This window comes from Brassica oleracea, chromosome C5 (genome assembly GCF_000695525.1).
Source record: "Brassica oleracea var. oleracea cultivar TO1000 chromosome C5, BOL, whole genome shotgun sequence".
In the NCBI taxonomy this organism is placed as follows: domain Eukaryota; kingdom Viridiplantae; phylum Streptophyta; class Magnoliopsida; order Brassicales; family Brassicaceae; genus Brassica; species Brassica oleracea.
Genome location: NC_027752.1, coordinates 35,742,438 through 35,758,653, shown reverse-complemented (window position 1 = coordinate 35,758,653; position 16,216 = coordinate 35,742,438). Strand labels below are relative to the sequence as shown.

At 36.0% G+C, this 16,216-nt stretch overlaps 4 protein-coding genes across 4 annotated transcripts in view; all 4 read right to left on the bottom strand.

The window, feature by feature from the left end:
- The window catches only part of LOC106296097 (B3 domain-containing transcription factor VRN1-like), a 5,038-nt gene extending 3,032 nt beyond the window's left edge, over window positions 1-2,006 (bottom strand). The window contains exon 1 of the mRNA XM_013732152.1: window positions 1,530-2,006. Within this exon, the coding sequence (XP_013587606.1) occupies window positions 1,530-1,589 (60 nt within the window). The 5' untranslated portion in view covers window positions 1,590-2,006. The remainder of the gene's footprint in view (window positions 1-1,529) is intronic.
- Window positions 2,007-2,453: 447 nt separating this feature from the next.
- On the bottom strand, window positions 2,454-3,236 carry LOC106345140. Its single transcript, XM_013784396.1, has one exon. It carries the CDS (start codon window positions 3,234-3,236, stop codon window positions 2,454-2,456), a length of 783 nt encoding a protein of 260 aa, XP_013639850.1.
- A 6,532-nt stretch (window positions 3,237-9,768) lies between these two features.
- On the bottom strand, window positions 9,769-11,370 carry LOC106295251 (flavonol synthase/flavanone 3-hydroxylase-like). The gene is made up of 3 exons (XM_013731104.1): window positions 10,758-11,370; window positions 10,264-10,591; window positions 9,769-10,138 (listed from the first exon to the last, which is right to left on the bottom strand). The coding sequence occupies exons 1-3, from the start codon at window positions 11,231-11,233 to the stop codon at window positions 9,884-9,886; spliced, it is 1,059 nt and encodes a 352-aa protein (XP_013586558.1). The 5' UTR covers window positions 11,234-11,370; the 3' UTR covers window positions 9,769-9,883.
- Window positions 11,371-11,835: 465 nt separating this feature from the next.
- LOC106295252 (flavonol synthase/flavanone 3-hydroxylase-like) lies at window positions 11,836-14,330 on the bottom strand. The gene is made up of 3 exons (XM_013731105.1): window positions 13,801-14,330; window positions 12,326-12,653; window positions 11,836-12,246 (listed from the first exon to the last, which is right to left on the bottom strand). The coding sequence occupies exons 1-3, from the start codon at window positions 14,256-14,258 to the stop codon at window positions 11,986-11,988; spliced, it is 1,047 nt and encodes a 348-aa protein (XP_013586559.1). The 5' UTR covers window positions 14,259-14,330; the 3' UTR covers window positions 11,836-11,985.
- Between the last annotated feature and the right edge of the window lie 1,886 nt (window positions 14,331-16,216).

Genomic DNA, 16,216 nt, shown 5'->3' with positions numbered 1-16,216 from the left:
CCGGAGATGACGCAGGCGACCCATATGAAGTTCCCCGCCTAGTCTTCGACGCCTTCGACACCTCTGTAGATGCCAACATCGATATCCCTTCAACGCTTTTACGAATCCTCGATCTCTCCAGCGATGGCAAACTCACAGAAGCATCGCGTTCTCCACCCTTCTTCGACTCTTGAACCGCTTCGTCACTCCCGTAATCGAAATTCCTCATCGCTCCGAAAATCATTACCTCCTTTCCATTCCTTGTGAACTTCGTCTTTACCATCTCTACAAGAGAAATCCCCAAATCGATTTGAGAAATTAGGGTTACGTTCAAACACGGGTTTCATTTTGTTTGATTGCAATCAAACACATCTTTTGATCAATAAAAATAAACATGTGTGATAACCTTCCGAAAAGTCCACTAGCTCAGTGGCAATACCCCCTTACGACCACGAGTGCACGGGTTCGAGTCCAGGCAGCAACAACAATTTTAATTAAGCAAAACGACGTCGTCTTGAGATTTTGTGTTTAACAAAACAACTGAATGAAACGACGTAGTTTCACTAAACGGCAATAATTAACGGTGAGTTAACACTGTCTTAACTGTCGGTTAACGGTGTGTTAATTTGGTTAGTCAACCGTAAGTTTGTGAATTAACTAAAAACGTCAACAAAAAATCGGGGTTTTATTGGTCAGGTTCGAGTACAGGTTTCTTTTGGCAATTCCCGCAAAGTTCAGTGTTTTTTTGGCCGATTTCTCATAATTTTTTTTATCTTTGTATAGACTGCTGATGTCATCACTCCTATGATCTTTATTTATATATGCTAAGCTGAGAACCAACTAGTAATCGAATTTCTGTTCATGTTAATCCATAAACTTTGATAGGTGTAGGCACAAGTGATGACTAATCACTGGATCATAAATGTACTTTTATTCTTCTACACACACAAAAACACTTTTTAATTTACGAAAACAAGCAATGAGTCTTGTAACATAGACATACAAAGAGACCTTATTAAGAAAAAAGTCAATGACTTCTTACTCTAAACAAAGCAAAGAGACCTTATAAAAAAAGAGTCAAATTACTTTTCACTCACAAGAGGAATCTAAAATCTCAGACCTTCATGAGTTAAACAGAGAAAGAGAGTCAAAATAGAGTGAATAAAAGAGAGAAACCACAAACAGATCTGAACATGTTCTCCTCCTCTGAAGTTGCATCAATCTAACAAAACCATACATGTAAAATCATATCCCAAACTACACTCACAACTTCTAGACCAGATGAAGATTTCTCCAACCTCAATTTTCGAGCAAACCCAAACAGTGACCAAACTTTTCAATCTTCCTAGCACAATTTTTCAGCTCACAAAACTGAACAAAAAAAAATACAACCTTGACCAGATTCAGTTCAAGAAATCTAACAAGTGTCAGTCACAACATACACGAATAAAAACGCATATACTTGCAAACTCGAGACCAGATTCCAACTTTAAACACTCAATTTTGCAAATACTAATAAGAAGAGAAGGAGGAGGAGGAGGAGGAGTTACCAGGCGTTTTTCTTGGATAGTGGATGAGAAAATCAACTTGTGGAAGAAAGGGCGTGGCATGTTGAGAAGAAACTGTGACCAAAGTAAAAGAAGCAAAAAAAAAAGGGGAGAAGAAAAAGACCAAAGTCAGATCATGAAACGACGCCGGAGAGAATACGCGGACAGAGACTGAGAGAAGCCCCTCTCAGATCTGAAGAGAGTTTTGTATAAACGCTTTCATTATGGTCAAAGGGGGTGTTTCAACTTCCAACACTCTCTCTCTCTCTCTCTTCTCCTTTACACCTGACCTTGACCCAACCAAGCAAAAAATAAACATGTTATTTGAAAAATGTTATTTGAAAAAAGAAAAAAAAGAAACCAACTTGTATAGCTCTCGAGCGAGTTGAATCTGTCCTTCGACTCGGTGAGTCGAATCGGTTGATCAGGATTTTTTTTTATTTTAATTTAACTAATCAAAAGCCGACCTCCCCCCACCTACTCTTCTTTTTCCACCATCTTTATTTCTCTCTCCCTTTTTTGTTTTGTTTTTAATATTTGTTTCTTTTTTTCTCTTTTGATTTAACTATTCTTTTCCTTTTCTTTGTAGCACATATAGCCCTTTATCAATTTCACAGATAAAATATTATCAACAAAAATATATTGATATTCAATTTCCTCCATTTGCAAAAAAATATTATTATAAAAAAATATTTGAAAAACAAAAAACATTGTCAACTATAAAACAAATGACACAGAAAGATTGAGAGAAAATAAAATGGTTATTTTTTTTTTTTTTGTAAAAAGGCTTTTAAGTTAAAATGCATAAGTAGTACAAGAGATGAGTTTTCACCTATAAGTTTTAAAAAGATTGTAACAAGCAAAGGATACAATAAGATCCTAGACTAAGATCCAACAATGAATCCGAGATGATAAAATGGAAACAAACTAACTATTGAAGGAGGTTCCTCGGCCACGATGACCTTTTTTGCCTCTTTCTCTAGCTTTAGTCCATTCCATTTTTTGAATTTTTTGGGTTGGTTTAATTGGTCTGCCTCCTCTAGTTAGACTATAACTAGAAGCATCTCCAACTTCTTCAAAACCTGTTCCTTTTTCATATGACAACGGAATTTCCGGTTCCATACGAAATTGTTGACGGTTAAGTGTATGAGGAGAATAAAGACCACTGAGCTGCTCATGATCAAAGACTTGAGAGCTCTCCAAAATAGTTGATTTCGATGAAATTTCTTCCATAACATGTGAGTGAGAAGGAGCAGTGTTTCCAACTGCTAAAATAGGCAAAGTGTTTTCCAATTTTGAGCAAGAGGGGGAAAGTACCTCATGCGAAGGAGAGACCATATTGGTAGTTTCAGTTTTAGAGGGTTCAGTGATGGAACATTCTTCAATGTTCATGGATGATTGATGAACAGAAGGAAAAAGAGTGTTGGACACAGACCTGCCGCTTTGCAGCAAGTGATTGATGTCCACCAATGGGACTTGATCATCCGGTTTATCAGTTTCCTTTGTCGCCGGATCAGAATTTATAGACGCAGCAGGGAGAAGACATCTCTTTGCCTTATGACCAAGAGCTCCACATCTCTCACAAGCACTTGGGATCCAAGAATACTCAACATCTACCAAATAGATATTACCTTGCTTGTCATCAAAAGCAATGAGTTTTGGAAAAGGTTTGTCTAGCTCAACTTCCACTAATATTTTTGCTTCTCCCATTTTTGTTGGATTCAAGCGAGGTTTGTGAGTAAGCATTGGTTCTCCTAGCCCTGAGCTATATGACTGATGCCCAATCTTGAAAAACATGAATCTGAGATGTTCTTAAGAGTAACCCACATCGGTAAAGTAGAGATCTCAGGGACTTTGAATGAGTTAACAGGGCTCCAAGGGGCTACGAAGAGGAGACAGTCATCAATATGCCATACTCCACGTTGAATAATCCATTTGCGAGTGTTTTCGTGGGGAATATGGAACAAGAAAGAAGAGTCACCTAGCTTACGACAGGTTATCTCACATTCTCGACCCCATAACCTATTCAATACTGCATGAATAAGTCCACCAGGAGGACATGAACATCTATGAAACTGGCCAACTATGTATTCTTCCTTATTTTCTAGACCTAGTCTAAGAACTTTAGATGGAATTGTCACCTGAGGAGTACCATCAAAACGGTAAGTTGGTTCAGCAGCCCGAAAAAGATTTCTCGATGCTTGGTTCATACGAGCCGCCCATGGAAACCTAAGAGTACCATCTTCTTTGAGAGCTGGAGGTGGAATATTCTCCACCGGAAGCTAAGACACAGTTTTCTCAGGATATTTTATATGTCCTTTCTTTTGTTTCTGACAGTTGAGAGTAGTATCACTGATTGAAGGCCAAAATGAAACTAATTGACTTTTTACAGCCTCCAAAACACCAAACCTCGGAGTTGCAGGTTCAGGGGGGGTTGGAGCTGGCGTGAAATGGAGAGGTTTTGACCAAGCTCCCAAGGTAGGGACAAAACCAGTTCGTTGAACAGCTTCCTCATCTTGAGAATCAGAATCTGAGTAATTTGCTTCAGCAGAGATTACCGGTGGCGGAGCTTCATAACGATGCCGGGAGATGAGTGATATGGAGGTGGAGTACCGGTGGTAGCTAAGGGTGGTGAGTGGTGTAGAGGTTGATTGTCGGAGGAGATCGCACGCGGAGAAGCAGAGTTGTTGTCAGAGATCATGGTAGGTGGAGCGGAGGTCTTGTCTGAGATTGTAACAGAAGGAGCGGCCATTGCAGGAAGGTGGGCAACAATCTAAGGTTCAGAGGAGGCTCTCGCCGTAGCTAAGGTTCCGACGGAGCCAGACGCGGCGGTTGAAACCACCGAATTGAAGATTGAGGAGATTAGGTTTAGTCGCCGCGAGAGAGAGAGAATTGGGTCTGCGGGTGTTTCAAACGCGCGTGGAAATTGAAATAAAATGGTTATGAAAAGAGAAAAATCTTCATTACTGCTCATGCAACTACACTAACATGTAATATTACTGGAAAACAAATTAGCATTATCTTGATTTTGTTTTTGTTTTTGTTTTCTTGATTTTAAATTATGCATATAATGAAGGTTTTGACTTATGGGTACAATACGTAATGTACTTCGTACTATAAGAACGTTTAAGATTAATCTATATCTTATAAAATAAAGTTGGGTTGAGTCTCTCCTCATGCGTCCATGTCATCACTCACCTATGGGCGTTTTTGGACATGTGGCAGCTAAAAAATTTCAACTATCGATGTCTTTGTAAACTTATCATGGGCTTAGCGTATGTTTTGCTGTTTAGATTGAAGTTTAGTTTGGGTTTTTATACATCATTTTGTCAATCCCATTGAAACTTAGGGGTTTCTCGCCTTCGACGACCTTCGTAGCTGACAGTCAATTTTTTCAGAAAACTAATCGACAATGAACTCACCGTAACGTCTCAACCTCCTAATCTGTTCAGCGATTTCTTCTTTAACCTCTGGCTTTCATCGTCTTCTCATCTACATTTTCTCTGTCAAGCTTTACGAATCCCCCATTCGAAATGGCTTCTCGGTTATTTAACACCATTATGTCCTTCAATCATGGATCTCAACTAAGAATTCATTAATTAGTCTCATAGAACTCCTGAATCTCATAGCTATTTACCATCTCCGCCTTTGTGCGTCTTGTCGTCTCGCAGTGTTCAATTATACCTAAGAAAGTAAGAATCTGCAAGGAAGTTACAATCATGGCAAATCCTCAACTGCTTCTTTCTGAGTTGAGGACAATTATGATGAGATGATGTTACTCGCCAACACAAACACCTACTTTCCAGGTCAGTTTATAAACTTTTCCGCCATTTTGTATGACTTTTATGCATAGGTTTGACGATGAGAATTTTTTATTTATCCACAGTTTCACTCCATATTGGTTAGATTAAATTCATTGGTTTGACGATGGAATGATTTACTTATTCACGGTTCATATTAGATATAGATATTGTGTGTGAAGTCATGGGGTTCAAAACCACCTATAACAGTGAACTCCAGAGTATTCAGAGTTTTATGGTTAACATTCAGTTACCACAGTATGTTAAAGCCTCACTGCTTGGAAATTTTGGTTAGATGCAGTAGTTTTTAAGGTTGTTTTATCAATTTTGAAATAACAAACCTGTACCAATCTTCAGGGGCCGACTATTTGTTTAAGTGTGTTCGATGGGATGGCCACTCTCCTGCATGAGAAATTGGTGGCCTCATGTGTTGAGCCTAAGGTGTTTGGAGGTACTAGGATTTCTGGTCAACTTAATCATGTTAATCATCAACTTCATGCCGTGGCTCCTAAAGTTTTTACTTTTAATTTCATGGCAGGTAGTCTCATCCTAAACGCACCCATTTCCACTATGACAAAGAAAGTGCGATGGCCAAAGTCTTTATGAAGAGTAAGATTAAATCCCTCTATTTGTTCTGTTAACTAAATTCATGTTTTCCTATTCACCTTCTTAAACTTTGGATTCAACAAAAAAATTCCCCATGATGTCGCTACTTCCTCTGGTTCAATACGAAGGTGTACATAAAGTTGAGACCGTCACTGTTGCTGAGCTTAACGCTTATGTCCTTAACTCTGACCCACAGGCCACATGTGCTATTTTAACAGTCTTCGTCTTTTGTTGATTATTGTCTGTAAACTAAAATGCTCTCTAATCTATTTGACCACAGTATGTGGAGTTCCTCTGTGCCGGTGAAGTTGATAGTATTGATATCACTAATGAGTGGTGTTACACCTCCTACTTAAAATTCTATAGAAAGCTTTAGAGCGGATTATAATACTCACATATGCAGCTTGATATAATGACAACGATGTTGGTGTTCTCAGGTGATCATGCATAGACTTGCGCTATTTGGGTCTCTTAGAAGTACACATCTTAGTTGCGTTTGTAAAGTAATAACCACTAAACGATTTCGACGTTGTGATTTCTGAAGGTTTCATAGCATTTGATGGTGAGATGACTAGGCTCACAGATGCTGAGGTTGCCTAACTTATGGTAACAAATACATTTATTTACTTAAATTCATGGTTAACATTTGCTTGATATTTATTTCCGTAACTATTTTGTCTTCAATGTATTTCATTGCAAAGAATACATAAAAGTGAAAATATAGTTATTGTATTAATTCAAGGTTTTTCATTTTTATGACTTTTTCCAAGTTTTTTAATCTTAACTCTATGATTTTTCTGCGCAAGTTCATGTTTGTAGAATAACCACGCCTACATTTTTGTACAGGACCCAGGTGTGGATGACCCAGATTAGAGACCCCTGCCACAGCGCTTAAAGAATTTAGTTGGCAGCGCCTTCACCGGTTGAAGCTTTCTCCATTCAACTTCTTTTCAAAGCATCAGCCCTTCGCATATCAAGGATCTTCGACAGTAACCAATGTCCTCCACTCCCAAACTTTGCTGGAAACGTAATTTTAATCAGTTGGTAAACATGTTTACAAGTTATTGTTCTAAAGTCTTCAGCCTTTTATATTTTCTAGGACTTAAGTCTTTTACTTGTATTTGTGCAGGGAGGTGCCAATAACCTTGGCGATGATATGCCAGGAGCTGGAGCAGTTAAAGCTCAGCCCTCCAGTAATGTTACTAACGTTGTCCCTCTAAACCACACTGGTATGGTTGCTTGTAGCATTACAGAGGAAGCTACAGGGGCGAGTAGTTGCAGCGTTGTAGAACCTGTTTCGGGTGGAGTCACAGCTGACGGTGCACAACTTCCAGAGGATGTTGACGTCGTAAAAAACAACGCAATGGTTAGCTTCCCAGCTTTGGGAATGTCCAAGCTCAATGCCCGTTACTGATTTTCCTTTTTTTTAATCTTCTTAGCTTAAATAAATTGTCTACAAACTCCCTTCTATGATTTATTTCGGTCTTCTTTTTGTTGCTTTCTATTTTCTTGGCTAGGTCATCCAGAAACCTTTTGGTCGCAAACTTATTTTATAAAACCCATTTATAAAAGCTTATCGTCTATTATTATTTTTTTTGTCACATAAATTTCATTAATAATAAAAAGAGAGAATGAACCCAAAACATGACCTAAACTCAGGAGTCCATTACACACAAGAGAAAATATGAAAATTTGTTTTAAACTTTTACTTAGCTGAGAAACTTGATATCAAGTCTTACAAAAACGATTCGGAATAACACAGTATATTACTACGAAAACAAAACCTCTGATTCCTTGATGATCAAGCAATAACAATGACTAACGTCTAAACCTTAATCGTTTTATATAAATTCAAACAGTCACACAATGCATTTGGTAAGGAATTATAAATAAGTAAGATGTTGATTACAGTTAAATACATTAGGTCCGCTTAGCAGGTGTGCTTGCTCCTTAACGGATCCCCTAGAAGAACGTCTGCTTGATCAACATATTGGATGAGTTCCCAGATATGGACTGATCATGGTTGAGTTGATTGGAAATTGGACTCACTCTGGTTCCTACTCCCTTTGATCTCACCGGTTATTGGATTAGTTCCCTTAGATAAAAAGATAACAATTTTTTATTCAGCTTCTGCGTATGTTTTGGATGAACATATTCATTGATCGTCTTCTAAGGCAAATAAAGTTGAGCCACTACAGAGACACTTACACTAAATGAATTAGGCATACCCAACAGTTTTGAAACGTCTAAGATAATTATTGTTTAAAGTTAGGCACAAAACTTATTCATTAACGAATTTCAAATGCAATTGCCAAAAATAAAAACATTAATATTTTCCAAATACCAAAAATATATATTAAATTAAATTTGTGTCATTTAAATAATAGATAATTATTTTAGATGTTCAATATCATAGTGTATTTTGGATAAATATTAGGAATTGAAATCATGTTTGAACTGTTTGGTATAAGTTCATTTTGGGATTTTGAATATTTCGAATACTATCAGATATCCATTTAGGTTTGAGTTCGGTTTGGATAAAACCCATAATCTGAAATATCATAAAATAATATCTATTTGGTATTTATGTCGGGTTCAGAATAGTTCATATTCATTTTTATTGGATCGGATTCGGTTTATTTGTCTAGATCTACATTTTTCATTTTCGAACATCAATTTTACTTAATGTTTAAAGTTCAACTATATTAACTTTATTACAACTATCAACTATTTATTCTATTTTTATTGAGTCGATCAGTGAAAGCCACTTATGATATTGTTCTTTGACCTAACCAACTTCAAAACAAAGTTGTATACTACAATCGTTAACAACTATCAAATGGATCAGAAAATTATCATTCTTTTTCAACATATTTACATCTTCATATATTTAAAGATATTTTATTTACTGAAACCATAAAATTAATTTAAAATTTATTAAAAACAAAACATACGAACCTGGCGCGTAGTGCCATAATACCACTAGTAATTTATATAAGGTACGTGTTCTATAAGAATGTCTTTTTCATTAAGCAAAAAATAAAAAGAATGTATTTTTCTTTGTTCTTGATTCTAAGAATTTGTACTATGAAAAAAATAAATACAAGATTTAAATATACCATGTAATATCTAGCTACTAGCTAGCTGTATCATGTGACACAAAATACAAAAGTACATATAACAATTATATACTCAAATCTGATTATATAGTACCTATAAGTTTAGATATATCATGCATAAATGATAAATCTAGTGAGATTATGTTATGTACAAATCCCAGGCTATATAATCCGGGTACACTATGTATACATTTAGCTAGAGCATGAACAAATCATTATATACCGAATTACTTTTTATATACTGAATTACAGCATACATAGAGTACAAATTAAAAGAACTATACAATATGTATAAAACTAACTGCGCAATGTGTAAACCTGATTACAAAACATATAATATAAGCCTAATTATGCTGTATACAAATCCAATTAGATACGTATTATTTAACGGTATGATTACTGATAGAAAAGCAAAGCATTGGTCACACTAGTTATTTATGCATGTATAGCCGTCAACTAGCTTCTTAAAACCACTTATGTTGCATGTAACTTAACTTCACGGTTAATTCTCAAAAAAAAAAAAACATAACTTCACGGCACCAATTGGTAATCAGTGTGACAAGGCGGAGCTTGTCCAATGATTTAATTTTAAGGGTTGTAATGGGAACAATAATGATATTGAAAATCTCTCGTTAATTATACGTCTGCTCACGAGTACTCTATGGTCGGAGGAATTGTGGGTTTAAGGTATGAATATTTATAGACAAGTATACTAAAAATGGGCCACGGGAGATCCTTAACCGAATATAAGAAATCAATATTTAGCTAATAATAATTACAAACCGATGATACATTATTAGGAACGCTTGCTAATGAAACATGATGCGATTAATTAAGCCTTGAAGTGATCAATCTGGATGTCCTCAACTTCGAGCTTCTTGAAATCACTTCTGTTTCTCGAAACAAAGAACTTTCCCCAATTGCACTTTTTGTAACAAGGCGGGTTTTCTTCACTTATAAGCTCCTCCAATGGCTCAATGTTGGTTTCATGCGACGGGAAAAAGAAGAACGGTACTGAGAACCTCTCTTTGCTTGTGTTCACTACCACTCTATGTTCTGCACTCCAATACTTGTCATTTGTCCACACCTACTCCACAACATACGTTACAAGACCAAATTACATTCATCAAAACTAAATATAATATATTTTTAAGTTATATTGATTTCTTAATCTCTCTTGATTGATAGTTGGTGATATGATTCATCTTTTACCTGCATGCAGTTGCCAATGTTAATGATCAAAGCATCGGGGATCGGTTTCACTGGGATCCATTCTCCATCCGATCTACGGCCCACTTGTAATCCACCTACACTATCTTGGGCCAAGACGGTAAGAGCTCCTCCATCTTTGTGACGTCCAACGCCTAATGCTAGCTCGGGGTTGGGACAAGGAGGGTAATGGTTGAACCTCAAAATGCTCGTTTGTTCCTTGAAGTAACCCGATAACCGATCACCCGGTAAACCCAAGCTAATGGAGATAAGTTCCAAAATCTTGAAAGCTAACTTTTCAACCTCCCTTGCATATTCTTGGCATATCTCTCTACCAGGAAAATTAAGTGGTAAAAATTCATTTCCAGGATAACTAGAATCATACTAAATGGAATCTAATGAGGCCCACTGGGCCGAAATCCATGTTAATGGGCCGAACTAGTGATTAGCCATAATAATTCAGACAGATGCATGAGAGATTGGTCCGAAATGATCACCTGAAGTCGGAAGGGTGTTGAGGCCACTGGTTAGTAAGCTTTCTCTTGTCGGTGTCTTCCGGCTCCGGAGTCGCCGGAACGATTGTCGGATCTTGCAAGAAAAAATCAAAGATCTCTTTCCAGTCTCTAACGTTCTTGGTGTGTTCCTCGTCGTGATAACCCATAGGGTTCACTTCGTCCCTTCTCAATCTTCTCTTCTCCTCCGCCGTTAGGTTGAAGAATTCGGCCGCCGTGTTCTCTACGCGACGCCTTAGGTCTAAAGGCAAGCCGTGGTTGATCACCTGGAAAAATCCCCATCTCTCGCAAGCTTTACCAATCTCTGTGGCGATCGTTGTCTTGTCGCAATTGGGATCTTGGAGAGAAGAGAGGTCGATGGTCGGGATCTCGTCGGAGAAAATGAATTCACCGGAGTTTGTGAGATGATGGATGGGTCTGTGCTCCGGAGCTTGGATGAAAGCTTCGTCGAGTCGTCCCATGGCGGTTTTTGCGGTGATTCTTATGTTGATTTGGTAGTACAAAGGCTATTATTGGATTTGCCTTTGCAGGATATAATATCAAAATAATTTGCGGTGCGGTTGAGCCGTTGAGGTTAGCTTAATAGAAAAAATGCCACGTAGACTTCGTGTCAATCGAAAACTAAAGTTTTTATTAATTATTGGATTAATAAAATGAATGTACACGAATTTATGTGAAAATTAGTTTTATTTTAATCACAGTAGGTTAATTAGGAATTGTAGTCAGGAATCTTAATCACACGGTAGGTCACTTGGAGAAAAGAGTACCAAAAGAAGCCAACTATGTATGTAGATGGAATCGTCGTCAAAAAGGTCAGAGTATTGTTTCCGACATAAACTCAATCTCACCGAACACACAAAATGGCATATGTAGTTTAATTGGTTAATAAAGAAAAGTTGGTACGTACATCATATTTTTAGGTTAAAACTTCGAAGTTTTAAAGTTTTAACCTATCAATTTTATTGGGCTATCCATCATGTCAACTACCTTATGTTGTTTTCTTATTTCTGTTTCTGTCATTACATGAAATTAAGAAAGCGTCAGTTTCCACTACTAATTTGGGTTGTCACCAAAACCTCACAAACTTTCATTAAACATTATCAAATTTATTGTTTCTGACAAGACTCAAGTCTCACACACCATTATTACATTAAGGGCTTACATTATAAGATCACAGCTTCATAAAACAAAGTCACACATAGTACCAGTAATACTAAGTTACAACTTTAAAGTCATCGATCTGAATGTTTTGGATCTCAAGTTTTTTAAAATCGCTTCTGTTTCTGCTGACATAAAACTTGCCATATTTATATCCTTTGTATCTTGGAGGGTTTTCAGGACTCAGAAGCTCTTCTAATGGTTTCACTTCCACATCATGTGAAGGCAACAAGAAGAACGGTATTGAGTATCTTTCCCTTGTTGAGTTCACCACCACTCTATGTTCTGCACTCCAATACTTATCATTTGTCCATACCTAATAGTATATACAGTCATTACAATTCGATATTTAAATTTATATATTTTAAAATGAGATATAATATGAAGAATTTTACCTCCATACAATTGCCAATATTGATGACAAGAGCATTAGGGACGGGTCTAATAGGAAACCAAACACCGTCCGATCTGCGACTAATTTGTAACCCTCCAACTTCGTCTTGAGCCAATAGACTTATAACGTCTGCATCTTTGTGGTGACCTACACCTAGAGCTAGGTCAGGCCGTGGACATGGTGGATAACGATTTATCCTGAAAAAACTCATTTGTTCTTTGAAGTAATCATGAAAACGCTCTTTTGGTAAGCCTAAGCTTAATGAGATGAGTTCTAAAAGTCTGAACGCTAGTTTTTCAGCGTGGCCTGCATATTCCTGACATGCCTCCCTAGAATCAAATTAGACAAACAAAAAAGAGAGAAGAGATTAGTTTACACCGTTGAAAAAGAAGTTTTTTTTTTCCTCCAAATTCTTGTTTGATATGTCCTACGTAGGCCTGGGCATAATATCCGTAACCCGAAATCCGAACCGAACCCGAACCAAAAAACTCGATCCGTATCCGGTCCGAAATGTAAAAAATATCCGAATGGGTCTTGTAAGGTGGTACAAAACATATCCGAACCCGAAGTGTTATTAACCGAACCCGAACGGGTAACCCGAAAAACTGAAAAACCGAAAAATCCAAAAAAATATCCTCCGAATGTCCAAAATAATATACAATATAATTATATGAAACATGAATATATACTTCAAATATTCAATTTCATATTTATTTTGATAAGTTATCTAACAATAAGTATTTAAAATTTAAATAACTACCTTAAATACTTAATTATATATAAATAAATATATATTTCTTATGTTTTACTTTTAAATTTTAGATTTTATTTCGGGTATATCCGAACCGATCCGATATAACCCGAATCCTAATGATATATGATTACTTTATGGGTTCTATGATGTGATACAAAACCGACCCGAACCCGATGTCTTATATCCGAACCCGATCCGTACTTGTAAATTTACTAGAATGAGACCTAGGATGTGTTATAAAAGAGAACCGAAATCCAAAAAACCCGACCCGAACGCCAATGGGTATCCGAACGCCCCGGCGTAGTCCTACGTGTAAGTTGTAACTTATCACATATGCTAGCGTTGGAAGATAGCGTTCACGTGCCTTCAATAGAGTTGTGGAGAAGTGATGAAGTTCTGATCATATTGGGATTTCAAGTTTGTATTTCTTTTCAAGTTTGTATTTTTAATCGAATATAGAGAATAATAAATCAAGAATAAGAAAGAAACCAAAGTTAACTTGGTTACAAAATTAAAAGAAAATTATAATGTGTATAGATTATAGACTGATCCTATAATTTGATAAATAAAGTTTAGTACAAAGTTCAATATTTAAAGAAAAATTTCATGTTTAAGGTCAAATATTAGAAATAAAAATAAAAATAAAAATATATAATATCTTAACCGGATTACGTTAGTGTTGTCTCTCATAATCATAACTTTATGTAATTAAAATAACTTACCTGAAATCAGAAGGAAATTGAGGCCACTTGTTGTAAACAACTCGTAAACCTTCATCTTCAGGATCTGTGGAAGAAGGCATAACCATTGGATCTTTGAAATAAATATCAAACACTTCTTTCCAATCTCTAACGTTCTTCGTGTGTTCTCCATCATGATACCCTGCTGGATTCACCTCGTCTCTCTTTACTTTGATCTTCTCTTCCATAGGCAAATCGAAAAATATCTTCACCGTCTCCTCCACACGCTTCCTTGCGTCGCAAGGCACACCATGATTGATCACCTGGAAAAATCCCCATGTTTCACATGCATCACCAATCTCCGAGATCACGTTTTGGATATCTTCAGGGTCGTTGAGACGTGAGAGATCGATCACGGGTATTTCTTCGGGTTGGTTAGGGATGGAGTTGGAATCTGCTCTATGCTCTGGTGCTTGGATGAAAGTTTGATCAAGATCCATTTGTTAGAAGTAGAGAAGTTTTGGGCAAGTCAACAGAGTTGCTATGTTTTGCCTATTTGGATGGAATGTAGCTAACTATATACCACTTTAGTTTATTTTTATAATAGTAACTTGAAATTCTATAAAAATCAATTTTGTTTGTATGCGTATGTATTGATAATAGAAGATACTGAAAAAGTACCAAGTCTACTACCTATCTTTCTTTGACCAACTCAGTTACGAGACTTTTTCTCGTTGAATTAATATTAAAACTTGTATTAAGCCGGTCAGAGGATATATCGAATCATATGAAGTAATTAACAATTTAATTGAAAAATAAAAATATATCATAGTCGAAGTGAAATGATTAGGGTAAAATTAAATTAGTGTTCGTAAGCTGGACTAAATAATTATTTCTTATCGTTGAACATTAGTTTAATAAGATTTTCTTCCCAGATATGCTGACTTACTTGCCGTTATATACAAGGAAAGGTATCAATTAAGAAATAATTTGTTTGTCAAACTGATGGTATTCTGAAGCTATTTGAGAACAGTTGGGCCATTAAAAGCTAGAAATATAATATAGTTGCCAATAAAGACCGGAATAAAAAACCAACTACTTACTTGTTATCTAAGTTGACAGTTTTTTTTTTTTTTTTTTTTTTTTTTTGACGGCAAACGGCTATTCTATTACTCAAACTTGAGGTGGTCTGGGAAGCCAAACCGGAATAGAACAACCAATAAAACATAAGGATCTATGAAAAGAACGTGCATTCCTAGCTAACGAATCCGCAATCTCGTTCTGCGTCCTTGGAACGTAGCTTATCTTGAAATCCGAAAAACATAACCGAAGAGTTTGAATGATTTCCAGCTCAGTTGAAAAGTTGGGCCAATCTTGTGGCTGCTCTATCATTGCAATCATGTCCTTACATTCCGTCTCAAACCTCTGACAGGTCGAGTGTTGTCGCATACTCTCCATTGCCCACTTTAACGCTTCCAGCTCCGAGTGTAGTGATGTCTCCCTCCTCCGCAGATTCCTTGATCCCATGAGCTGTATCTTCCCCAAAATATCCTGCCAAACCCATCCCATTCCACTAAACTGCGCTGTGGAGGTCCATGAACCATCTACCATACAAATATTACTCAAGCTTAAGACTTGTGTTTCTACATTATTCTGTGCATTTGGCAGATTCGGTACAGTTTCTCTTGCATTATACCAAGCTTGACACTCTCCCTCTACATACCTAACTAGCTCCAATGGGTCTCTGTCTATACCTCTAAACAGTGTATCATTCCTAGCTTTCCAGATATACCAAATTATCCAAGGATAAGGATCTCTAAATTGACAGTTAAAAGATGGTTTTTAGGTAATATTGATGGATTACATTGAAAATTAAACGAATACGAACTTTGAGATCAAAACACAAGTGAACAAAAAGGTATATATATCTATATATATAAAATACACAAGAAACACACAAATATCGTGATGAGTTTAAACTATGACATAAAGTAACATCTTATATATTAATACACAAGTCACAATCTTGATTCATATGTGATTTTTTTTAAAAATGGATCTAATGAACATATTACTAAAAAGTCATGTTACATTTAATATTCAATCTTATCATTTAAATTTTGGGCATACCATTAATTTTTATTGGGTATCAATAATTGAATTTAAATAATAGATGATCCATTGGATTTATAGATAGTATAAATTAAATAGATATAATTTAATGTTGTCATACTATACCTCTATATGCTAAATATTTAAATATTTGTCGATGTTAACTTTTAAAATTATAAAGATTTTTTTTAAATAACAAAAATCATATTATCTAACAATGATTAATCTTTACTACCTTTGAAAACAAATTTTAAACTATATAGTTTATTTTAAAAATTAAACAAAAACTAAATGTTTAATTATTTACTCGATAATATAAATCTATGAAGCGAAAAGTTTAATTTTT

Coding starts and splice junctions, on each gene's coding strand:
- LOC106345140 (XM_013784396.1), bottom strand. CDS start 3,236: ATGGGAGAAGCAAAAATATTAGTGGAAGTTGAGCTAGACAAACCTTTT.
- LOC106295251 (XM_013731104.1), bottom strand. CDS start 11,233: ATGGGACGACTCGACGAAGCTTTCATCCAAGCTCCGGAGCACAGACCC. Junction 10,592..10,757: donor CAACACCCTTCCGACTTCAG/GTGATCATTTCG, acceptor TTTTCCTGGTAG/AGAGATATGCCAAGAATATG. Junction 10,139..10,263: donor ACATTGGCAACTGCATGCAG/GTAAAAGATGAA, acceptor GTTGTGGAGTAG/GTGTGGACAAATGACAAGTA.
- LOC106295252 (XM_013731105.1), bottom strand. CDS start 14,258: ATGGATCTTGATCAAACTTTCATCCAAGCACCAGAGCATAGAGCAGAT. Junction 12,654..13,800: donor CAATTTCCTTCTGATTTCAG/GTAAGTTATTTT, acceptor ATTTGATTCTAG/GGAGGCATGTCAGGAATATG. Junction 12,247..12,325: donor ATATTGGCAATTGTATGGAG/GTAAAATTCTTC, acceptor ATATACTATTAG/GTATGGACAAATGATAAGTA.